This window comes from Mytilus galloprovincialis, chromosome 4, assembly GCF_965363235.1.
Source record: "Mytilus galloprovincialis chromosome 4, xbMytGall1.hap1.1, whole genome shotgun sequence".
NCBI classification, from domain to species: domain Eukaryota; kingdom Metazoa; phylum Mollusca; class Bivalvia; order Mytilida; family Mytilidae; genus Mytilus; species Mytilus galloprovincialis.
Window position 1 is genome coordinate 11,834,152 of NC_134841.1, and position 26,821 is coordinate 11,860,972.

General features: G+C 32.0%; 2 protein-coding genes across 7 annotated transcripts in view; one reads left to right on the forward strand and one right to left on the reverse strand.

Annotated features, from left to right (window-relative positions):
• The window catches only part of LOC143071357 (ubiquitin-like modifier-activating enzyme 6), a 57,605-nt gene extending 56,321 nt beyond the window's left edge, over positions 1 to 1,284 (reverse strand). For all 5 annotated transcript variants that reach the window (XM_076245603.1, XM_076245602.1, XM_076245606.1 and 2 more), the window contains exon 1: positions 1,191 to 1,284. The gene's annotated coding sequence lies outside the window, so the exon portion shown is untranslated. The remainder of the gene's footprint in view (positions 1 to 1,190) is intronic.
• Positions 1,285 to 2,187: 903 nt separating this feature from the next.
• On the forward strand, positions 2,188 to 23,682 carry LOC143071358 (uncharacterized). Of its 2 annotated transcripts, XM_076245607.1 has the most exons (9): positions 2,188 to 2,295; positions 9,046 to 9,091; positions 10,674 to 10,747; positions 11,683 to 11,733; positions 13,092 to 14,405; positions 15,061 to 15,096; positions 18,813 to 19,016; positions 19,568 to 19,669; positions 21,641 to 23,682. In XM_076245607.1, the coding sequence occupies exons 2-9, from the start codon at positions 9,055 to 9,057 to the stop codon at positions 21,764 to 21,766; spliced, it is 1,944 nt and encodes a 647-aa protein (XP_076101722.1). In that variant the 5' UTR covers positions 2,188 to 2,295; positions 9,046 to 9,054; the 3' UTR covers positions 21,767 to 23,682. The 2 variants fall into 2 exon arrangements, with proteins under 2 accessions (XP_076101722.1, XP_076101723.1); XM_076245608.1 differs by lacking the exon at positions 15,061 to 15,096.
• The last annotated feature ends 3,139 nt before the right edge of the window (positions 23,683 to 26,821 follow it).

Genomic DNA, 26,821 nt, shown 5'->3' on the forward strand with positions numbered 1-26,821 from the left:
AACTTGGAAATCGGAAAAAACGATATCGAATCGATCCGTTTGAATGTTACTGTATGTATGTAGATCCCTCGGTTTAAGGAGCACCCCTTGAGAGCTGCATACATGTAGGTACAGTGGAATCTGTGTTCACTCCCTATCAGGATAAATGAAGATGTGTCACTAACATCATGTTTACAACAATATTTACAAAGACAATTCCCACCCAAACATGAGGGAAAGTTTGGACACAGGGCAGAATCTGTTATTATGGTGGAGAAAGCCAAGGAACTCTGTGAGTACCACCGGGCTGCACGGCAGAAAACCGTACCGAAAAGATATCCGCAGATTGATCTCCAGATCAAATTCTAGAGCAACTTTGACCAACTAAAGCCCCTAATTACCCTTGAAACTTGAAACTTTTTATTTCACTAAAGGCCTCACATGAGGCATAATAGTACAATAAATTTAACAAACAATAATAATGTATGAACTACCATATAAACATATGAAGTAGGTGTATGCAGATGAAAGAGTAATATCCATATATTATCATTTAAATACAGACATAACAATTTTGCCAACCCAACAAGTACATACTTATCTTGACTATTCATTAAATTTGACAGGCTTACAGTATTTTTGTTTTTATATGTATGATCAGGTATAAACTTGAGTCTTTCTTGAGTAAAAAAGTTACAATTAAATATATAATGAAATTCATCACCCAGTTCTTGCTTATTACAAAGATCACAAATTCTTTCAGCTCTATTGATACTAAAAAATCTACCAGCTTCAATTGGCAATTTATGGCTACCGCATCTAAATTTAATAAGATTATACATCAAGTCAGGTGGAAGCACCCATTCTAGATTTGACTACGTACGGTCTTGGTACCAGAGACAGAGATGTGTGTCAGAGGGTTAAAATCACCATTCTGTTGTACTGATATTTTAACACCCGCAATGACCTCAGGACCTTCAGCACTGTACACATCAGTCTAAACAACTAGACCACAAACTTACATATATAATAGGAGATGATAACAAAAAATAGTTGTTTTTAAAATTTAGACCCAAAAAGCTAGACTTTTAATCATGTTAATAGCACAAACTAAATATTTTGAATATATCAATAGTCATGAAAAAGGGACTTAACCTTCATCCTCATTACAAAAATACTTGATTAAAGTGTATAACTGTCAATATGCTTACATTATGCAGCTTGTATTAGTAACAAAGAGCTAGAAAATGCAAAATAAAAAAAAAACATTTCCAAAGGGAAATCACTCCAGATTAACCGGAAGTTGTGAAAGCCCGGAAAATTAAAAAAAAAAATATTGTCATCCCGAACTTGGCTCTGATATCTCGTAAAAAAAACTCATAATTATTTCAAAGGCCCTATTCACAGGGGCTTGTTTAGTGGGTCAGACGAGGTTTTACTTTTTATATAGGATAGCGATTCGCCATTGACAGTAAAACCTCGTCTGACCCACTAAACAAGCCCCTGTGCCCTATTTCAAATTTCTTGAATAGTTTAACGAAAGAAAAAAATAATTTAAAAACTATGTTAAATAGTTGGCGACATATAGTAAAATTGTATAGACAAGATTTGAACATATCTCACAAATCTCAGATCCGGACATCCTGGCATTTAAATTTTTCAAGGGGTGATGCAGATAGGATTCCTCTAGATTTTTCATCTATTTGAAGGTGATAACTGATTATTTATATTGCTGATTATTTTTTAACCAGAGGATATAGTATACATTATATTGTGTCTTTAAAAATATTAAGTGGGTAAAATTACTAGATTCAACTGTTGTCGATATATATCAATTAAATTAATTTGCATTGAAGTCTATGGAAAATCTAGAGGATTCTTATCCGCATCACCTCTCAACATTGTTTACACAACACAAATGCTAATCATTGATTGGTCAGTTACATGTTGTGATGTCACTGCAGATCTGAGAAAAGCCAGAATTAAAAAAAAAATCCTCTGCCTCAGGTATTAGTAAATTGTATAAACGATTTTTATTATTATTTCCTTATTATTTATGTAACAGATAATAAACCCAATGAACATTTATAACAGAGTTACTCTTATTCATAAAAGGTTATTCGACATGAAATACTTCAACTTAATACCTGGTAATGGATCAAATAATAACCCTTCTTGAGCCTCTCAATGTTAAACCGGAAGTTGACATTATAAATCAATAATAGATTATCTTCTCTTGAATTGTCATTTCGCTGCTGACCATGACATCATCGAGAATAAAAGGACAATAATAACAGAAAATATAGCATGAAAATGGTAATTACAATTAATTATTTGTGGATTCTTGTTTTAAAGCACCAGAGCTGCAACACTGAGGTCAAAACGAAGTTGAAGGAATCCGGGTCTGTTCGCGCCCAATCACGTTCGCACCCTTCCACATTCGCCCCCATTCACTTTCGCACCCCACATGTTCGCACCCAAATTTTGCGAAAAGTTCGTTCGCACCCCACACGTTCGCACCCAATTTTACCAATTTTTTGGAGATGTATTGGTATAAATATATATGCCATTGTTTCTAAATAATTCGAGATACTGACAAGTTTTTTTGTGTCATGACAAGTTTATAAAAAAAAGTCCTTGTTTTTAAGTCAGATTATATTATTCTGACAACAACTATTTCATTTGTGTGTTGAATAATTCTTAATCGTGTTTTGGTTAGTGTATTGAAATAATTTGTTTTTCACTGTTTCTAGTCAATTAAGTGCGAATCTGACAACATGTTGAACAACTGGTATGCATGGTAAGTGTATTGCTATAATTAATATTTATTTTATTAGTATTTACATCAAAGCAATTTAAAACAACAATCATGATTTATAAACAACAGTAAACAATAACACTAAGTTAGGCTGTTTATAAATACCAATTAGCAATAATCATACATAATCAACATTTAATAATAAATCATCAGATTGATAAAAAAAAAAATCTATTCAATAAATTCTCAAATTTTATTAAAAAAGAATACAATTATTTGTTATATTCATATGAATAATTTCTAACAATTAACTTAAATTTTATTAAAAATTGGGCGCGAACATGTAGGGTGCGAACGGACGTGGGGGGCGAAAATGTGAGGTGCGAACGTGTAGGGTGCGAAACTATATTGGGCGCGAACGGACCTGATACCAAGTTGAAGTACTGTAAAAATCAGACTGTCACAAATTATAAACATAAAAACGACTGAAACAGAAAAGAAATTATGCATGTACATCCGTTTGGTTTTCATTGACATGTTTACAAATAGGCATGCCTTACAAATACACTATATTAATTATACGGTTTAGTTTGAACACAGATATTGTGCGACTTTTCTGAAAGGTCCTTCAGTTTTACTGTGCATCATGACTCATGTGCATTGATACCCAATAGCTACACCTTTATACCATTATTTTCGGGTCCTTAAATAAGCCAAAGTCTTCTACTGACCCCTCATCTTGGATTGTCGTAATTCAATCTCAAAATAATCACATAAAAATATATTTACACACACACACACACACAAATGATTTATATATATGATACTTATAAAAATAGAACTTATTTAGGTGCGCTCAGCTTAACAATTAACATGAATATATAGATTTATATGGGTTCTAATTCTCGCCATTTAACACTGACTTTAAATTATTCAAAGTCTTTGCTGTCACGGTTAAATCTGAAGGCTATTCCACTGATCCAATTGAAAAAAGTATTTAGTCTACATGTACAGTCAGGGGTACTACTTGTACAAGTAATGTTTATTTACTTGAAGAAGTAAAAAAAAATATACACATATAAGTTAATTATAATGTTTGAATAATCTCCCCTTAATTTTCTCAAAAATTCACTTACAACTCAAGACATATTAGTAAATTTTTCTTACAATCCCACAAAAATTGTTTAGTTTTGATATGTAAAATCATGCCTTAAACATGTTAAATGATTTTTCCCAGGTTAACTCATAATTTTTTATTAGAGTTCAATGTATCCTCATTAATTCAACAAAGAAAATGATTGCGCAAAGATCTTAGCCCTTACCATGCTGAATTCTTTTCAGAAAATGTCTAGTTTTCATTTATTTGCAAATTACATGCAAATGAGCTTAGCCCTGTTGCTGTAGCATATTGATTTCTTTAAATCTAATGTAGGTGATCACAGGGCTGGGTTGTCAGCGTTAGGAGACTGGGGTGGGTGGGTGGTAATTTGCCCAAAAGTTGGTCATCAGGTGCAAAAAGCATCAATTTTGACGATTTTTGGTCCTTTTTCTTGACCCTGAAGACCCAGGGATGCTGTTAATGGTATCCATCTACACAAATTGACCCCAACAGTTGTTAGGTGGGAGTGAATCTGATCTTGGTTCAGCAGTCAACAAAAGGTCATTTGGACCAAAAATATGGAATTTCGCGATTTTTTCCAATTTTTGACTTCAGATGGACCCGAAACAAAAAATAATCGTTTTCTATGCATATTTCAATAATAATGACGATTAGTAGTTATATGCCCGTGGGTTTGCACTATTTTTGCAAATTTTATGCCTCTGAACTTCCTTTTACAGATGTGAAACCCACCCCTCCAGAAAACCGAGTTTCACTCTGTTTCAGCCGATTTCAATTTTCCAAGTCCATATTTGTGCTCAAAATGCAATTTATTTACATGTATGAGAAACATGAATATGGATAGCCTCAGGTTGACTGAACATGCATAACTTTTAAAATAAGTATCATAAAACAGACTTCTAAAAGTATTTTGGAGCCAAATAACAGTGGTCTGGGTTAGCCCGTCATATGACAGTCACCGCATGGTAAGGGTTAAGTATTTGTGCAAGGCCTTCAAAAATTGCTCCTTGGGGGCTTTTAAATAAGCAGTGTGCTGAAGATAACAGACAAATGGGATTTTCATTGTCCATCAAATTACACTTAAATGATTAGTAAAGACATCTGCAAAGGGCAAACCATTTAAAATTCTATTAGAGCAAAGAAATCCAAAAAATTCAAGAAAAGAAGATAGAATGACTTTTTTACTTATACAAGTAAAAAAATCTGAATGTCTAAGGGACATAACTAAGTATTTTTGGGGAAAGACGGCTTCAAGCCGTCAATCCCCTATGGGTTGACCAGAGTGACATTCCCTCACATCATTCATTTTGTTTTTATAGTGTGGAAAACCCCCTAACAAATCTTACTGAGATTGATGAGAAGGAAACACACAAATGAATAGATTGACTTTAAACACTTTTCTAGACATTTCCCTTCTGTTTCTAACGAAATTATTGTATTTTGAGCTATCTTTTACACTATTAACGTTTCTTTTACAATCCGGAAGAATCAGTATGACGAGATATTCTAAATATATCCAACCTACATTGTATTTATAATGACGTCATTGTTGGAATGCCACACTATGCAGAAGCAGGGATATCCTTCACTGTTTATTTAAATCATTCTCAGAGTTCGTGCACTAATTATAAATTGTTATTTGTTAAATTTAAACATAATTATGTTTGCTGTAGATGATTCAAACATCAACATGCAATACTTTAATTTGTAGGTCAATAACTTTCAAAGTAAACAAAGTTCGTGGAGATACATGAGATTGGGGAGAGAAACGATTTTTTTTCATTTTTTCTGTAAAATTCTGTTTTGTGAATCTTCCTCCAAATCAGGAGCACCTCAACTGATGAGTAATTATCCACTAAAATAAAACTTGAAAATGTGACATTTAGTATATGATTAGTGTCTTCCATTAAAAAAACTAAATTGTGTGTAACAAGTAATAAATCATTGTAATGGTAAAAAAAAAAAAAAAAAAAGTTGCATTTTATAGTTTAATACCTATTTATTATTGAAATTTACAAATATTTCAAAATGTAGGATCTGGAAACAAGCTTAAGTTGACATCAATCATATTATTTTTTATTAGTACCTGTATCCCTGTGATGAGATGGATAGAGTTGTAACTGGGAACTTTATCAATGGAAATTTAAAATTAAATGGATTTTTCCGTCCTAACTTTCTTAAGAAGAAAATTAAAAATCTTTGAGTACTGTCACAAAAAATGGAAAATGGCCTGTATCCCTGTGATGAGATCGATAGAGTTGTAACTGGGAACTTTACCAATGGAAATTTAAAATCAAATGGATTTTTCCATCCTAACTTTCTTAAGAAAAAAATTTAAAATCTTTGAGTACTGTCACAAAAAATGGAAAATGGCCTGTATCCCTGTGATAAGATCGATAGAGTTGTAACTGGGAACTTTATCAATGGAAATTTAAAATTAAATGGATTTTTTAGTCCTAACTTTCTTAAGAAAAAAAATTAAAAATCTTTGAGTACTGTCACAAAAAATGGAAAATGGCCTAGCCTGCAGTTCAGTGGTACACAATTAAGATTTTAGAAAACATTTTAGTTGTTGTTAAATGACAAAAATCAGTTGAATTTTACATAACTAACTATCAACTTTAATGGAATGTTTAATTTAGAAGATGCAGATCTCTTGGTCCAATCCTAAACTAAGGAAAAAAAATTAGATTAAACAACAACAATTGACTTCAATATTGTCAACCTTTCTACATGTTCTAGCTGTTCTTTTTTGTTCATTCTTTATATGAAGACTATCAAAAGATACCCACCCCCTTCCAAAATAAAAAGAGACAAGGGCCGTCTTTCCCCTCGGAGCTATTCAGCTCTTTGATTTTTTTTACCTACATGTATACAAGTAAATAAAAATTAATTGTATAAGTAGTACCCCTGACTGATGTATGTGTCTTCTTACACTGTTTCTAAAAGAGGTTTAAGGAGTGACATTTAGTATTATTAGTTGGTGCTAAAGTAAATAGGCTCATCCAATTGATATCATCTATACTACGCAACACTACAAATATGAATATGGGGTTAGTGAAACTAGCCCCGAATTTTGACAATGATATTTTTATGTTGATATTATAGTACGATGATACCTTTGACTTTGGACATCCTTCATGTAGCAATGAGTCCAAATACCTCTAACAATATCTGCAATTTACAGGTTGATTGAGCCAATTATATATATATATTTTCAAAATCATGTCCTGCTCTTAAAAGGTGTCTTGTAATTGGGCAGTTCCTTTCTTTTGTATAAAATGACCGATTGTTATTTAGTCGGATGTTAAATGGTGTTTCTGTTTCACCAACATATATTGTAATTTGCAAGTTCCACACGTCGGAACATAAACATGATAAATGCAATTTTGCGTTTTGCAATTTGATGTTATAAATGTGTTGTATTTTTTCTTTGTGACTGTGCTGACAAATTGGGTTTCGATGTTGGCGACTTTGCAGCACTTACAATTGCCCCTTCCCCATGGTTTATAACCTCCGATTGTTGATATAACTCCTGTTTAGATACTTTGGATGTTACTAGAATATCTTTGAGGTTTTTGGGTCTGCGGTAAGCCATAACGGGAGGTGATGGAAAAATCTCTTTTAAGGAAGGATCATTTTCAATAAGACGCCAGTGTTTGTGGACAATTGATGCAAGATTTGTCAGGTGAGGATGAAAGCTAACAACAAACGGGATTTTATTTGTCTGGGCCGTCTTTTCTTTGTATTCAAGTAGGTTTGTTCGATCTTTTTCTTTTGCTTTACCGAAAGCTTCTGAAATATATAACCTCTTGATTTGAGTTGCTGTCTGAGTTGCCCCAAACGATGGTTTAATTTTGATACTGATGATCAAATCTGTTTTAGCCTGATGGCTTGGCTGTACGGAATGCTCCGGGAGCAGTGTTTCGGGTGACAGCTCTTCGGAGAGAGAAATTGGTGTTTATCAGTTTTTTTGGTGTGAAGGTCGGTTGTCATGACTCTGTTTTCTAAAGTTATGGTGGTGTCGAGAAACGCAATTTTCTCATTTGAAACTTCAGATGTGAACTTTATCGTTTGATGAAAGTTGTTACAGAAATCGAGAAATTCTTGCAGACGTTCTGCAGTTTCGTTCCATTTGATGTCGATGTCATCAATATAATGGAGCCAAGACAAGGGTTTGTATGGTACATTGGAAAGGATGGGTTCTTCGAGACTCCCCATGAAAATGTTGGCAAAAGAAGGTGCCATTTTGGTTCCCATACTGGTACCGTTAATCTACAAGTAGTGTTGGTCGTTGAATACAAAATTGTTGTTTTCAAGCACTAGTCTCAGCAACTGAACCAGACAGTCTGTTGGAGGATGTTTATCCTTACGATTGTTCCATACTTGTTCACAAGCGACTATTCCTTCATTTTTGGGAATATTTGTGTATAAAGAAGACACATCCATCGATACCAAAATTGTGTTGTTTGGTAAGGGATTTAATCATGTTAATGAATCCATTATCTTCAAAAAATCTGTAGTATCTTGAATGTAAGATGGCATTGTTCTAACGTGTGAACTAAGATGGTAATCCACGAATTCAGATATTTTTTCGGTTGGATGGCCATTTGCAGATACTATCGGTCTTCCCGGAATCCCTTCTTTTTGAAGTTTTGGGAGCAAGTAAAATCGATCGGCTGTGCAAGTTTCATCAGGGCATAGATAGTCGTACGTGTCGTCATCTATGTGTTTTTTGCTGTTCATGTCTGAAAGGACCTCATTAATTTGTTTACTTATTTCTTTTGTAGGATCACTTTCTAAATGTTTGTAAAATTTTGTATTTGAAAGCTGACAATTCCCTTCTTCAATGTAGTCGGTTTTGTTGATCACTACAACTGCACTTCCTATGGCGTATTTCTATTTAAAATCTAATAGAACTTTTAATGTATAAATTAGCGAGTTTAAGTTATATTCTTAGACATTATATATATATATATATATATATATATATATATATATATATATATATATATATATATATACATGTACATAGGTCTGTCTATTACTTAAACACTGTAACATGGCTTACGCAGATCATATTTTTCCCTAACTTGCTAAGTAGGTATGTGATATTTGCTACTGAAAACTGTCCTTGTCAATCAATTTTAAATGAATTTATTCCAATAAAGTTGTATTTTTATTTCAGAGTTGAGACATGGCTTACAGAACAGTGGAACGGGAAGCAAGTTTTGGTATGGTTACAATAGAGGAATAAAATAATAAAATAGATATATGCTTTATTATAGTGATATTCAAAATGTAGTGTGTATATAAATTATGCAATTAATATATAAATATGTTTTTTTTATGTCAATGTAATGAGATATCATTCACAGCAATCAAACAACAATATACAAAAAAGTGACCAATGCATTCTGTATACAATGTATCTCTTCAAGATATATGTCATGCTTCAAATCACCCTATAACATGCATAATAATATTGAGAATGGAATTCTATGTCTAGGTTTATACATTAAGGGAGATAACTACCAAACATCACAATAATCGAGAGATTATCATTCAGTTTTCAATAATAGAAAAGTGGGTATACCATGTATACTAGTCTACTATACAATGAAACATATCAAATTCTACAATACATGAAGCATGTCATGCATGTGAAGTCTATACGAGTTGTAAATATCCAAATAACACAAAAACTTATCTGATGGAGAGTGATTCAGATACGTCTATTAAGTTATTTGCCTAAACATTTGCTAAAAGGGAATCCATTTTTGTCAGCATGCTTTCACATATTCAAACTAGATTTATCTCCTGAACAGACAATAGGAATAGTCTAGAATTGAAACACAATACACCTGTTTAGACTGAATCATTTCATGTCTAAAGATTTTGTTCTGATAAGACAGGTCACCAATGAGTCTGTTTACAAATAATAATTAAAAAATGAATTTCTTCTGTTTGTTTTGTGTTTTGATACAAAAGGTAAATTTGCACAGGTTTCTGTTTATGTAAAGTTCACTGTAACTTTTATAAGTGTTGATTTCTCAAACCATTTAACTTAATTTCAATATACATGTACCTACATAGTAAAGAATAAAAGAATTTTCACAGTTTTACTGTTGTGTCATTGTATATAACATTGAAACCTACATTGTACCTACACCAATTCTTTTGGACAAGATTTATTGTATATAACATTGAAACCTACATTGTACCTACACCAATTCTTTTGGACAAGATTTATTGTATATAACATTGAAACCTACATTGTACCTACACCAATTCTTTTGGACAAGATTTATTGTATATAACATTGAAACCTACATTGTACCTACACCAATTCTTTTGGACAAGATTTATTGTATATAACATTGAAACCTACATTGTACCTACACCAATTCTTTTGGACAAGATTTATTGTATATAACATTGAAACTTACATTGTACCTACACCAATTCTTTTGGACAAGATTTATTGTATATAACATTGAAACCTACATTGTACCTACACCAATTCTTTTGGACAAGATTTATTGTATATAACATTGAAACCTACATTGTACCTACACGAATTCTTTAAGATTTATTTAGGATAAGACCATGTAGACAGGTGCTTGCTTTAATTTACAGAAGTTAATTGCTAAAGAATTTTAACTGTATATCCAGACCAAAGGCATGATATGTGTACCATATTTATAGGAATAAAAATATACAAATCATGGCTGATATATAAAAATTTTGCAAATTGTAGCTTACATTACCAGATTAAACTGAGAGTTTACTTCATTGGATGTTATTTTCTTGTAGCCTTTGGATCCACCTCCTCCTGTCTTGATGGTGTTCCGTTTACCATAAGTTCTCAGTTTCAGGTACCAAATAAGGTAAGTATTTGATCACTAGAAGTAGATACACAGAGATAAGTTATCTCTGGTTAAATTTGCATACTAAGAAGGACTAATCTATAAAATGGCTCGAGTAAGGAAACATTATTTTGACAGTTTGTGGGACATTTATTGTTACATGTATGTTAAGAAAATGAGGGGTTAATATGATGTACAATGTGCAAAATGTATGCGAAATTACATGTATATATCTGTTGTTTGGGGATTTTTAAGTTCCATCCTTCCTTCCCACATTGATTTTTATGGATCCCAAATAGCCCAAATTGCCATAAACCATATAATTTTAGTATAAATTTTTTAAACATATCTGATCAGGGCACAGCAAATAAAATTCTATAAAACTACTCCTATCCAATTAGACAATATTAGAAATATAGCAAAATCTGATGCAGAATTCCCAAAAATATCAAATATTTCCTTTAATTTTGATTCCTATAAAGATCAGAATTATAAATAAAAGTACTCCAAAAGCATCTTAAAGGAACCATACAACCACAAACATTTTAAAGGAAAAATGTCTTAAATGCAATATGTTAAGCAGTAAAAAGTCTCTAAAAGTTTAATTTTGGGCAATTAAACAGAAACTATAAAACAATTAAAAGTGATTAACTTCAATTTTATATCAAATTTGTATTCTTTCACCAATTCTGATGTCAGAAAACAACAAATACAAAACAGAAGAAAAAACTAGCAGATTGTTACTATCTACCATTAACAAAATTATCAATGCTTATTTTCTTACAACATCACGATTTCTATAAGTAACTGGTTTTGGAGTAACAAGAATATATACGGTCAACTTCATGAATGTCTTTATATTGAACAAGCATGACATATCATAGATAAGTTTGGAACAAGCCTCTTTTTTATTCAAAATGAAAATAGTTTTTAGAAAGATTTTTTTTTTTTTTCAGGTCAGGTTACAGGCAGATTTTTTGAGAAGTCCAAAGCATGCCAGGGAAGAGGTAAGTCAATATATAAAAGACAGCAGAATACAAGCTCATTGATTTACTAACAAACATTGTTTGACAGACATGACACATGGAGAAAGTTCTTTCTTTGATTCATGCATCAATAACGGTACATGTATTATATATGCATTTAATTTTGTAGTTGAATGTTCTACTTTGGTAAAAGAACTTACAATTTTTTTTCACAGAGAACAAAATTTTAAGCTATTGATTTATACAGAAATATGAAATCATCACAACGTTTTTAGTTTCTTATGATCTCAATGTATTATTTTCTTAAAAAATCATTCAAGAACAAATATTTTTATTTCCCAACTATTTTTAAATTAAAAAATAATTCATGGCAGCCGTAGATTTGTTTTCATTTAACCATGGGTTGGGCATTTATATTCGCCGTAGATTTGTTTTCATTTAACCATGGGTTGGGCATTTATATTCGCCGTAGATTTGTTTTCATTTAACCATGGGTTGGGCATTTATATTCGATTCTTTTACCCTGAGCGTTAGCGATTATACTGGTTGACGATAATAGGTCGTCATATTAGAATATTTATAAATTTCAATAAAAGAAAACTTTCCTCAATCATTTTCACTCTCATCTACATTGCATTTTGTTGTTTTCGTTGAAATAGATGATTTAGGTTAGAACAAACATCAACATGATCAATAAAATCATCACACAAGACAACACTGTATTAACAACTGCTTTTGATGTGTATATTTTAAGGTGCATAAGCTACGAAGTTGACAAAAATTAAAAAATGCATTTTTTTTTGTTTCAAACATTATAAAAGTACAATTGTGAATTAATATTTTGCTATTAGGACTCAATTTGTTCCAATTGTCAAAATGAGCTCCAAAAATTGCTGATGTTCATGTATTATTGCATTGCAAGTCATAAATTCAACTCACCAGAATCTGTATTCATACCAACTTAAATTTGGGATGGAGTACACATGATCTAAGCAAGATTAATTAGTTATTTAAAAAGGAAGGAATATCAACATTGAAAAGAAAAACCTGGCAGTCACTGGATAGAACTCTTTCATTGATTTATTCTGCCCACAAAAAATATTCAAAACATCTGAAACAGTGATTTACATATTCTTTTAATCGATGAAATTAAACAGACCTAGAAAAATATACGGTTGAATGTGTTTGTATGTGTATTTATATTTATCCTTAAGCTTATCTATGATAACATAAGGTTATATAACTATTGGGAATTTTTCTGACGTAGAATATCACCGTCACCATTAGTCATTATATGATTTATTGCATGTGATTGTATAAATGTATGTGTATTTATATTTATTTACTTTTTATGTTATAAACCATCTTTTTTTTTTCAGTATAACTTTGAGATTGAAGAAGGTGTTATGAAATGGGCAGAAGAAAGGGAAAGAGCAATCGAGAGAGAACGTCAAATACAAGCACAAAAAAGACTTGAGGAAGAGATCCAAGCTGGTAAAGTTAACAGTGGCCCTATAAGAATAACTCAGGAGGAATCAGATTCTGAACCAGAAGATGAATGGCTGAAAAGTAAATCTCAGAATTCTAATATCCCAGGAGGTCCACAAAATATTGCACGTGAAAAACCCAAACCTCCACCTCGTCCTCCTCAACCAAGAGGTCCTGTGATAAGTAATGGTATTCTGACACCAATTCCTATCTCCTCAGCAAACAATGATAAAACAGTGTCAGGACCTAGCAAACCTGTAGATGTCACCCTGTTTGAAACAGAGGATAATCCTTTTGATATGTTTGAAAGACAGACTTTGAATGATTTAGAGGAGTTGAAAAATGTGTTCCAATGTACGAATCAAACCACTAGTGTAACTAGTACCGAACCAGTTAATAATACACAGCAAACCTTGGGAAATACAAGCTCACAATTCAGTGGCAATGGACAAACTACTGTGACAGGGAATTCACAAATGCCTGGAGATAATTACGAAAATGTTCATTTTAGTAACGGTCAAGGTCCCAGTGGAACATGTGTTTCAAGAGGTGCTAATATAAACAATGCATTTAGCAGTAGTCCTGAACCTACTGATAATAATGGAGATTATGTTACACTGAAAACGGAATCTGATCAGCCAAATAATTCATCCCAAATGGACTTTAATAAACTACCCCCAGTTCCCCCTCGGAGATTTTTAGTCAGCAACGATCCCCTCCCACCTATAAATTATCAAAGTGATAGAAGTGCAATAGCTAATCAACCTGTACAACAAATGACTGCCAATGGTACAAATTATGGAAATTTTAATTCTGTGGAACCTAATCCATTTGCATTAGACACATTTACAAACGCTCAAGCTACTGAATATGAAAACACAAATAGACCTTACTTCAAACCATTAGATACTGATATTCCTAGTTATGAAAATATAGACATTCAAAGTGAAAGAGTTGTGTTTAGTAAGAAAAGTGAATCATCTCTTTCACATGAGTCGTTATTAAAGACTGCATCAAAAACAAACACATCTAGTTATGTTAATGTTACTCCTGCGGCGCCATTTAATGACAGTTCTATACGAAATGCCAAAAGTACACCAGATATTGTCAAAACTGTGAATGGTGTTGAAAATTCTAGTGAAGTGTTTGATAGGGCGCCATTTCCACTGTCAAAATCTCCACCATACAGACCCTCATCACAACAGGTTGGTACTACATATATCATGTCATTTGTATACAAAAATTATCCTTTCCAATAAATGTGTTTTTCTTTTCTTTTGTAGAACTGATTAGCTTACTATCTCATGAATCATGCATAGATTTGATACTATATATAACATGTATAAAGTTCAATATTAAAGAATTTCTTCTTTTTTTATCACCTACCTACGATAGTAGAGGGGCATTATGTTTTCTGGTCTGTGTGTCCGTTCGTTTGTTCGTCCATCTGTCTTTCCCGCTTCAGGTTAAAGTTTTTGGTCAAGGCAGTTGTTGATGAAAGTGGAGTCCAATCAACTTGAAACATAGTACACATGTTCCTTATGCTATGATCTTTCTAATTTTAAAGCAAATTTAGACTTTTGACCCCAATTTCACGGTACACTGAACATAGAAAATGAAAGTGTGAGTTTCAGGTTAAATTTTTTGGTCAAGGTAGTTTTTTTATGAAAGTGGAGTCCAATCTACTTGAAACTTAGTACACATGTTAACGTTCCCTTTTGTATGATCTTTCTACTTTTGATGCCAAATTAGATTTTTACCCAATTTCATGGTCCATTGAACATGGAAAATGATAATGCGAGTGGGGTATCCGTGTACTTTGGACACATTCTTGTTTTAAGTAAAACACTATTTTTTTAGGATCTTATAAAACAAAATTTATATGTGGACTTGCCAGTAAGTACTTGTACATTTATGTCATTTGTATGTTGAATTGGATCTCCATGTATCTGACTGTAGGATTGTTTTCTACTCTGAAGCCTCAAAGATTTAATTTATTTCAAGTTCTAAACCATTGAAAAAAGGAACCCCAAGTGGGTACAGTCAATGGAAAATGAATGTTCAATAAAGATTATTATGAATCACCTTTGTTTTAAAGGGAAGTCATGTTGTGCTACATTATGCATAAGAACGAGATAAATAGAATTTCATTATGCATCTCCATCATGCATGTCATGTTCATGGTTAGTTTTTACTTTAGAATAAGGATAAATGGTATGCAGACTAGACATGCTAGATGTAAATATAGAAATTGTTATGGCTGCTTTTCATGTTTAGTAAAGATCTTACATGTATAACATGTATAAACAACAGATGAATTCAAGTAGATCATTAAAATTAGCACAAAATCAATGAAGGAGTAGAAAACTTTCTGTTTAATTAGAATCCTTCTATATCATTGTATATCATGTATGTTATATTCTAGAATAGTTCTGTACTAATATTTACATTATCTATCCCTAACTTATACTGTATCAATTGATGTCCTCATCATGCTCATTGCACTTTACATGAAGTATATATTACTTGGACTATTTTCATAGATACTTTCTAATAGACACGGTCACACCTACCATCATGACCATCACATCTAACTTTTGCAGGAATAGTTTTACATTTCTTTAACATGTGAACCTGGATATTTTGAAACCATACTGGCATACATGATACATGTGATAAGTGACTTTCAATGATGCATGCATGCATACATGTAGGTGAAAGTTGTCATTTTAAAATTACATAGATTATGCATGTAGACAAACAGTGGACTGGTAATGTAATGATTACATGTATGTGAACATTTCCAAGTTAGAAACCAATGTTGACATTCAGCATATTCATGATGTAATCAAAAGAAGCCTTTTATCAAAAATGATTTAAAAAGATAGTTACAGGCCTGCATCATTAAAATCATGTTTATATTCATAACATACATTTGACATAGTCATGATAGTGTTTACAAATAGAACGCATGTATAAAAAAGCATATTGATGCGAAAATAATTTTGTATGTACATACATTCAGATTGTACATTTGTAGTTTGTACTCTAGAAAAAAGTTTATATCCTAGCTTTTTTTTTGTACATTGAACATGCTGTACAATTTCCTATGTTTTTAAAAAAATATATATTCACATCATTTTTAAAGTAGTTGTAAAATTTAAAATGAGCATTGTGGTTGATTGAAAAAGATTGTTGTATTGTATTTTAAAAGATGTCAGGACAGGTATAGAGTAAATGTGGATTTACATTTAGCAATGTTTAGCATGTTAGGCATTACTAAAATTTTACTTTACATGCTTAATACATGCCATATATATTCTGTGAAGCTTTGATATGTATGGTGAAGGATGTAAATGTTTTGTATACTATGTATACATGTACTAGTCATTAAGTTTAGTTCACAAAATAATATTATAACTTAATCAAGACATATGTCACATCCATACAGGTTTTTATTTACATGTAGAGTACCAGTATTTATTCACGTATACATCATTGTGCATGCATGTTTTTTTGGTATTTTGATATTCAGCTTAAATTTTTTTCTTGGATATCTTGTTGTATATAGTTCTCTGGTTATCTTGACAATATTACAAACATGTGTATATGTACAAGACATATGATAATATAAATATATTTAGAAAATCATTTTAAGGACTGAACCAACTATCATGAATATGCCATGGTCAAAGATTCTAAAGAATGATGATATGGATTTTTAAATTGTTACAAGCTTTTTCACCCAAATCAATATGACTTCTAACTGTCCTTATTTTCCAAATACACATTTAATTATCTAGCTCGCATGGCTGGGTAATTCTCTTTAAACCTGGGATTTTGCCAACTTTGATTTGATAAAGCCAAATTAGTCTTGAAATATTCAAATAGAAATGTGGAACACTTTATTTGGATGAGGCACTCTTTTTAGCTCACATGGCCCGAAGGGCCAAGTGAGCTTATGCCATCACTTGGCGTCCGTCGTCGCCCGTCGTCTGTCGTCGTCCGTCGTCGTCATAAACTATTTCAAGAATCTTCTCCTCTGAAACTACTAGACCAAATACTTCCAAACTTTAACTGAATGTTCTTAGGGTATCTAGTTTATAAATTGTATCTGAAGTTTTGATCTATCAACAAACATGGTCGCCATTGCTAAAAATAGAACATAGGGGTCAAATGCAGTTTTTGGCTTATAACTCAAAAACCGAAGCATTTAGAGCAAATCTGACACGGGGGTAAAATTGATTATCAGGTCAAGATCTATCTGCCCTGAAATTTTCAGATGAATCGGACAACCCGTTGTTGGGTTGCTGCCCCTGAATTGGAAATTTTAAGGAAATTTTGCTGTTTTTGGTTATTATCATGAATATTATTATAGGTAGAGATAAACTGTAAACAGCAAAAATGTTCAGCAAAGTAAGACCTAAAAATAAGTCAACATGACTGAAATGGTCAGTTGACCCCTTTAGGAGTTATTGCCCTCTATAGTCAATTTTTAACCATTTTTCATAAATCTTAGTTATCTTTTACAAAAATCTTCTCCTCTGAAACTACTGGGTTAAATTGAACTAAACTTGGCCACAAACATCATTGGGGTATCTAGTTTGAAAATTGTGTCCGGTGACCTGGCCAACCAACCAAAATGGCCGCCATTACTTAAAATAGAACATAGGGGTCAAATGCAGTTTTTGGCTTATATCTCAAAAACTAAAGCATTTAAAGCAAATCTGACATGGGGGTAAAAATGTTCATTAGGTCAAGATCTATCAGCCCTGAAATTTTCAGATGAATCAAACAACCCTTTGTTGGCTTGCTGCCACTTAATTGGTAATTTTAAGGAAATTTTGCAGTTTTTGGTCATTATCTTGAATATTATTATAGATAAAGATAAACTGTAAACAGCAAAAATGATCAGCAAAGTAAGATCTACAAATAAGTTAATATGACCAAAATTGTCAATTGACCCCTTAAGGGGTCCTTTAATGACAATTTTTCACAATTTGTTCATCATATTTGCTAACTTTAAAAAATCTTCTCCTCTAAAACTACTCAACCAAATTCAACCAAACTTCATTTGAATGATCAGTAGGGTGTATAAAATAAAGTTTGTGTTTTATTTTCTATTTCGTCAAAAAGCATGGCCGAAGGCATTGTTTACCAGGTGAGGGATTCAGGCTCTTGAGAGCCTCTTGTTTTACTTCCCATCTTTTGTTTTTGTAGCATACATATAAAAGTTCCTAGCATGACCTAAGATTCCAGACCATTTGTATATCAAGTGACCCAAGATTCCAGACCATTTGTATATCAAGCATGAACTAAGATTCCAGACCATTTGTATATCAAGCATGACCTAAGATTCCAGACCATTTGTATATCAAGCATGCCATGACCTAAGATTCCAGACCATTTGTATATCAAGCGTGACCTAAGATTCCAGACCATTTGTATATCAAGCGTGACCTAAGATTCCAGACCATTTGTATATCAAGCGTGACCTAAGATTCCAGACCATTTGTATATCAAGCGTGACCTAAGATTCCAGACCATTTGTATATCAAGCATGAAGTATGATTTACAATAAATATGTTTAATAATTTCTCTATATATTTCAGTCATGGAACAAATACTCTCCCCTTCCTTCCCCGTCAGGAGCATCAAACAACAGTAGTAGTGACTTTGCTAGTCTATCCGAGGTTGATCCATATCTTAAACTCACCCCTGACCTTCAGGGGGTTGTCAATAATCTAGTCGGTATGGGATTCTCTCGACCAAGAGTTGCTCGCGCTGTTGAACACTTTGGCTGTGATGAAAAAGAGGTAAGGAAAGTGTACTTAAAATTTGGTACTGTAATTATACAATTACATGAATATTTTTAATGTTGCATACATTTGTACATATAAATCAATTTGCATTATAAATATTGTAAGTATTAAAAAGACACATCTAAAGTTTAGGCAGTAACAAAATTGTTTTGCAAAAAATCAAATTGATGGATGTATGCCTATGTAACAAGAGCCAGACATGAGAGAAAAGTTCAATTTGTTTGCATTAAAAAGTATTTTCTTTTGAAATAATCTTTGAATAGTCTATAGTCAATATTTTCACTTTGTTTCTTGATGTCTTTCATCAACTTAATAAATATTAAAAATTAGGGTGACATAAGCAACTGTTTGAACACCTGGGCAACAAGATAACTAATTTGGTGAAAATCAAAGGGATGTAGGACCAGTGGAATTGAAGACCTCAACATTATTGCCCTAAATTTTGAGCCCTGTTTAGATTTAGAAAATATAGAATACAATAGATTATTAATAGTAGATCTGTTTTGAGAATTCAATATATATATATAATAACTATGTTTTTGTAGATTGTAGATCATTTATTCAATGTAGACAAGATGACAGAAGCTGGTTATGATACATACCAAAGTGAATTAGCATTGGTTCTGCATAAAAATGATAAACAAAAGGTTTGTTCATTGATACTCATATCATAATACATAAATGTTTAAAATTGTTTTACATTGTCATTTCAGAGCCGTTTATAGCTGACTAAGCGGTATGGGCTTTGCTCATTGTTAAAGCTGTACGGTGACCTAAAGTTGTTAATTGCTGTGTTATTTGGTCTCTTGTGGAGAGTTGTCTCATTGGCAATCATACCACATTTTCTTTTTTATACAAATAGTTAATTTGTAGTTTTGATGTACTTGCAGGAGAATTATTATGACAATCTCTTAGTACTGGGAATTCATTTATTTTCGTGGGTTGCGAAAACCTTGCATTTTCATGGATATGTGATTTCTTGGTTCTGTCAAAGTCTGGATACGTCTTTATAGATAATTTGTACTTCGTTGAAATTTGTACTTGGTTGAACGTTTAAATTCGTTGTTCATCTGTACCCACGAAACCCATGAAAATTGGTATCCAAAGAATAATATAATAAATCCACAGTATATCATATAGATCACAGACTGAGACAATATCCTACAATCTTTCATTACCTTAAATCCTGTATCTAATTATTGCCAAATCCCAATAAAATATTGATCCCATAAACAAACAAATTCATTGATACATTCTCATTTAACTGTAAAATGAACCAGAGCCCTGAAGTACTAGGGTTTGAACTTAAGTTTAAGAATACTCAGTTATAATACAAACCCAGAAACAGTACTAGTCAAATAAGAATACAAAACTGATTACAATTTACAATAAAATTACATTCTTTCAGATGAAGAACAGCAATACAAGCTCTGTTCCTTTGCTTTTGGATTTTTTTGCTGCGCATGTACTGATTATTTGTTTGAAGGATACCCCATGTCCTTTGTTTTTTCTATTTAATATAAAGAATTAAATCTCGTTAAAATTTCAAACCATAATTGATCCGACTTAGCTTACACTTTTGTATGTTTTATTTATTTATACAAACAAATCTACCTACATAGTATGTGTCATGATAAATAAATTATTGATAGAACTGATTCCAAGCTAAGTAGTCTATTTTTAAACCATATTTTTTATTCCCCCGCTTTAAAAAAGGGGGGGTATACTGTTTAACCTCTGTCTGTCAGCCCGTCCGTCAGTCCGTCCGTCCGTCAGTCAGTCCGTCCCATGAAACTTTCGTTACATTTTTCTCAGGAACTACACATCCACCCTTTCTGCAATTTGGTATCAACATTTATATATGTCAGCCATACCATGTGATGCGTTTTCAGATTCATCACTTGACAACTTCCTGTTTACCGAACACTTGTCTGATTTTACACATGATAGCCAAGTTGAAAATTTTCGTCACATTTTTCTCAGGAACTACAATACAAGGATTTCTGAAATTTGGTTTCAGGATTTATATAAGTCAGCTATACCGTGTGATGCGTTTTCAGATTCATCACTCAACAACTTCCTGTTTACCGAACACTTGCATATTTTTACACTATTAATATTATCCACTTGCGGCGGGGGTATCATCAGTGAGCAGTAGCTCGCAGTTTCACTTGTTTTTACCAAGTTTATTATTTCATAGTACAGGAAGCCTGCTATAAAGGTCTTCTCAATTAAGTGATAATCTGTCTTGTTGGGTCACAAACTTGTCATGCTGTAGTCTATTCAAAAGTCACCTCAGTTATAAGATCAGTTTTGTTTGGTTCAGACTCCTGAGGCTTATTTCTATATACATATTTGACTTTTTTTCTTTTCATGCCCCAATTGCAACAGAAGTACATCGAATGTAACCCTCAACCTAATGATATGAAACTTATATACACAGTGCTTATTACCACAAAACTCAGATCAATTTCTAATTTGGCTGGCATTACTTTTACCAAATCTGTCCCTTAATAACATTATATGCATGCAGGGGCACCATCTTTGGCTTTTGGACACATTCTTCATTTATTTTTAGATAAATTAACTTCACTTTTTGCTATTTTTTCTTATTTTAGGCAGAAGCATACTTAAAGATGTTCAAACAGTTCCAGGAGTTGGGATTTAGTGGTGACAGAATCAAAGAAGCATTGGTCAAGTTTGAGAATGATGGTGACAAGGCTTTGGACTATCTTACCACTTAAATATTGTTGTGAAACAAATTACATATGTGATAGAAACTGAGACATAATTGATATTTTTGACAGTATTTGTAAATCGGTAAAAGCATACAAACATGTGAAAGAATGAATTGAAATCTAGAATTGTACTCACAACCAGATGAAGCTGAAATAGTGTCCGTATTTAAAACTTTTTTGAAAAAGTTTCAATATATAGAACCTTGTTGGGTAACTGTTTATGGTATTTGGTTTTCAACACAAACCATGCATTAAAAAGGGGTATTTCATAAATTAAAACCTTATATTTTTATACTATTTCACTCATTTCATAGAAACAATATCTAAAAATTTGTATAAATTAATGATTGATTTGTAATCTGATTAATTTTTTATCTGTTTAACATTTGCTATAAATTCTGGGTATAAGACTTCTCCAAAATGAAGATAAACTTATGACATGTTTTGTGGATATTCTTTCCTAATCAAAACATTACTTTTGCTGCAGATCAGTACTATCTATTTTCCAGCCAGGTAAACAGCTTACTGTAGAATTTGATTTCATAGATAGATTCAATGATATGAATTTAGTTTTTAAAAAGGCTATATTTTTGGAATAGCCCAGTCACCAGTGACAAAAAACATTTAGATTAGCTACATAACTGTGATCTTAATTTATTCCATTTGTATGTATTGTTTTATTTGTTGAAGAATCCATTTACATTTTGTATAACTATGTTTTAATGTTATGTATATGAAAATTGAAACAGGATGGGGTACCTGCTGTGAAATTTGCCTTTTGCATTTAGACATCATGTTATAAATCAACCACATTGTTATAGTATAGATTAAGCTAATGTGCTAAGGGGATTAATAATTTTATTGTGTAACAGCTTTAGTATTTTTTTTAAAACTGGTAATTTAAAAAGCATTAAGTTTATAAAATCTGATTTAGTCATTTGCCTACCATCAAATTGTAATGTCAACCAAATTTTCAGAATTTTGATTGTTGTTATACTTCCCAGTGCATTTGATACTGATGTTGTGAAATGGAAATGTCTTTTGGAAAGAAAGCAGAAATATGGCTTCTTTTATAAATTTCCCCAAATATATCTCCACCCTTTTATAGTAATATACTTTGAAACTTTGAAAAAATACATATTATAATACCAAATTTTTGGATTATTCCGTATTGCTAGATTTTTTTTTAGCAAGGATGTCTTGTAACATGTTGAAATTACAGAAACTAAATATTAATATTGTCTAAATTAAATTCTTTGTGAGACCAACATTTCCAAATTTTTCAAATATCACTTTTTAAAAAAGTACATGTATATGGAGTTATTGATATGGTACTGTTGTCATTTTTAAAGTTTCACCATATGATAAAAGTGCTTTCAAACAGATACTAGTATACAGTATTTCGTATTCATTTTAATTCAAAAGCTTATGCTGTATAATACATGTATTCTATTTTGGACAATATTGCAATAGTCGTATATAATGTTCATGTGGGCTTTTTATTTAACAGAAATTTATATAACAACAAGTAAAAGTAGTAGAATGATACTTATAGATACAATGCAATTTGAATTTTTACATATCCAAACGAAATAACTATATAATATTTCATTATAAAACCTTGCTTCTTTTATGATATTGTGTTCATATTTTTTTATTTGAGTGTCAGCTTATTTTTTTTTTACCAATTTTGTTAAAATTGTTAAAAGCGTAGACTGGTGAAGTATATGGTGTGAAAGTTTCATGTATGTAATTGTCAAATCATCTAATGATGTTGTTGTTCCTGGAAACCAATGAATATATTTGACAATAGGTCCTAACGTATTAAGCCAGGACATGTTACAAATAAACTTGTATGTATGACAATTAATATAACTGTTATCTGTTTCCTTTTAATCAGAGTAAAAAATCTGATATACATAGATTTGTTATCTTGCAATCATTTTATACAGGGTACTGTCGATTCATTTATTTTCTTTAGTATAAATTTTTCATGGATTGATGAAAACTTATTTTCGTGGATATTTGATTTCGTAGTTTTGATAATATCTGCATACAAAGTCCAAAAAAATTAAAATAAATGTATATAAAATAGGGAATATGTCAAAAAGACAACTGCCCGACCAAAGAGCAGATAACAGTCGAAGGCCACCAATGGGTCTGAAATGAATCCCACACCTAAAGGTAGGCCTTTGCTGGCCCCTAAATAAAAATGTGTAAGAGTTCAGTAAAAATGGATGTCATTTTAACTCTAAAATATACAAGACTTTCAAAGGCCAGAGGCTCCTGACTTGGGACAGGCAAAAAAGTGGCGGGGTTAAACATGATAAGTGAAATCTTAACACTCCCCATATACCTCTAGTCAATGTAGAATAAACAAACACACAGTATACACACAGTAAAACTATGTATAGCAAACTCATATATATTGTAACTGAAAATCCATTAGATATCTTGCAATACAGGTAGTAAAAAAGAGATTTTTAAGGGACAAGTTAATTCCAAAAAAACATTGTTCATATAGCAAGATACCTGTAAATAAGAAAAGAAAGAGGATAGCATCAGTGAATTTAAACTATATTGAAGGCCAGACATACCAAGAAACAAATAACATTCAAGTGAACTTGAATCTGTGACCTAATAGCAACTTACACATTTAAAAAACCCCATTAAAATGAATAATTGAACAACACGGCCAAAGTTATGAAGATCTTATGATATTGTATCTTGACATGCCTTCTTTAATTGCAGATTTTGATGAATTTGATGGAGTAATTGGGTGATAGGGATCTTTTAGCAATTCCCTTTAAGGGTATGGGTGGCTGAGTGGTCTAAGTACATGTATTTCAATTGATGTGTCACAGCTTTTCAACACTGAGTTAACTATTTGTATAAAGTTTTATATTTCAGAATGTATAAAATCCATTGTGCTTGAAAACTTGTGTGCAGATACCTAATATGAAGATTCTGTGTGTTATATGACTATTGTTCTTTGTCCTATGTTTATGGTCTTATTTTCAAGGTTCAGCGACTGCTTGAAACGTATTTGGTGATTTTAAGTCATGGGAAATACCCATTTACATCGACCTAATTTATAGGTCAGTGATCAAAGTTAAAGTTTCGTGGTCAGATACTATAAGAAACAGGTGCAATTCATTTGGTATGTTGAATGTTCGTAAGATGTACATGTCAGACTAGCAGGTTCCAGAGTACCTGAAAAAACCTTGTTTTTGTTGGGGTTCGGGTTGCTCAGTCTAGATTTTTATACTGTTGGTTTTTTTTAGCCATAACGTTGTCAGTTTATTTTATGACTTACTAAATTTCTCCGTTAGTATTTTCACACGGTACTTATTATCTTTCGTCTCTTTCACGGTTCAGTATTCATTGTTAAGTTTGGTCTGTTTTTGGCATGTTTCTCGGATGCTATAAGAAATACGAAGAAGAAAAAACGAGTAGTGAGCGTGTTTGTGTTGTCACAAATTCAAAACAAATTGAATACAAAACCATTACCGGCTGCTTACAAGACGAAGACGATAAGGAACCTGCTACATTGCTTTATTTGTGGTTTAATTATTTTAAAAGCTACCCTGATTATAGCAATTACTATTATTAATTATTAACTTATAAAGTATATTACACACACAATTTAGTATAATATAATAGTTCAGTAAAATCACACAAATACTGAACTCAGAGGAAAATCAAATAGGAAAATCCATAATCACATGGAAAAATCAAATGACAAAACACATAAAAAACGAATGGACAAGAACTGTCATATTCCTGACTTGGTACAGGCATTTTCAAATGTAGAAAATGGTGGATTAACCTTGGTTTTATAGCGCTAAACCTCTCACTATGTTGACAGTCTTATCAACTTCCGTTATATTTACAATGATGTGTGAACTATACAGACATAATACAAGGGGTACAATCAAAATCACGTGATGGATATACACACACCGGAAGTTACAGTCGAACTCGGCGCTTGAAAGGTTAGTAGTTGCATTTTCTTGTTTATATCAATTAAATTTTGATTAATAAGTTGGCACACCGAATGTCGGATAGTATGTAGTTTTAAAATACACAATTGTTTTTGCTAGAAAGCGTGCAGTTATTGCAAACACTTCGACGGTGAAATTTTGGAACTGTGTCGAAGTGTTAGCATTAACTGCACGCTTTCCAGCAAGGATAATTGTGTATTTCAAAACTAGATAGTATCCTACATTCGGTGCACTACGTTATGTATTAAATTTTATTGATATGAACAAGTAAATACGACTACTTACCTTTCAAGCGGTCTGCTCGACTGTTACTTCCGGTGTGTGTATATCCATCACGTGATTTTGATTGTACCCATTGTAATAAATAAAATAGTCAAAATATGGGTACAGCCGTCATCATCGTGTAACAATTTTAAAATGACCATTTAACAGAACACAAAAACATCTACAAACACATTCATTGATTCGACATTCAGACGATAGTTCCACGGAGACAAACCGGCTCAAGAAAGTTGGTCTCAAAATTTTATAGTATAAGATATTATCTTTAATTGGTTATAGAAATGATTGAAAGTGGTGATCTTGACTTTTTCCGTTGTTCATTTGTCATTGATACACTTTTCACGTTTGATCTTCAATTTCTTTGTTATTTCAAACATTAGGGCCACTGTATTTATTGAATGGAATGATTGCAAGGCGGACATGTTTGTTCGTACGATTTCATTTGACATTGGCCTCTTTATAATGGTTTATTGGTCAAACTTGGAAACTTCAAAAAAATTTTGGTGTATGGAATCATTGCTATGTTAAGTTAACTTGTCTGTCTGACAGAATTCTTCTGACCTTTACTTCATTGTTATGGTTCGTAAAAAAACTCATCATAGATACGGCAATGTCAAATTTTTATTGTTTTGAATGTTTCTCATATACTTTTAGCAATAGGTCAACCTATTTTGTGTATGAAATGAATGCATGGTGTTAGACAGGGTTCGTCTTACCTTAACATAGATAAAGGCAACAGTAGTATACCGCTGTTAAAAACTCATAAATCCATGGA

Excerpts from the sequence above, each read along its gene's own strand:
- LOC143071358 (XM_076245607.1), top strand. The coding sequence starts at position 9,055 with ATGGCTTACAGAACAGTGGAACGGGAAGCAAGTTTTG. Across the intron at positions 14,406-15,060 it reads ACAGACCCTCATCACAACAG|GATCTTATAAAACAAAATTT; the intron begins GTTGGTACTACA and ends CTATTTTTTTAG. Across the intron at positions 19,670-21,640 it reads ATAAAAATGATAAACAAAAG|GCAGAAGCATACTTAAAGAT; the intron begins GTTTGTTCATTG and ends TTCTTATTTTAG.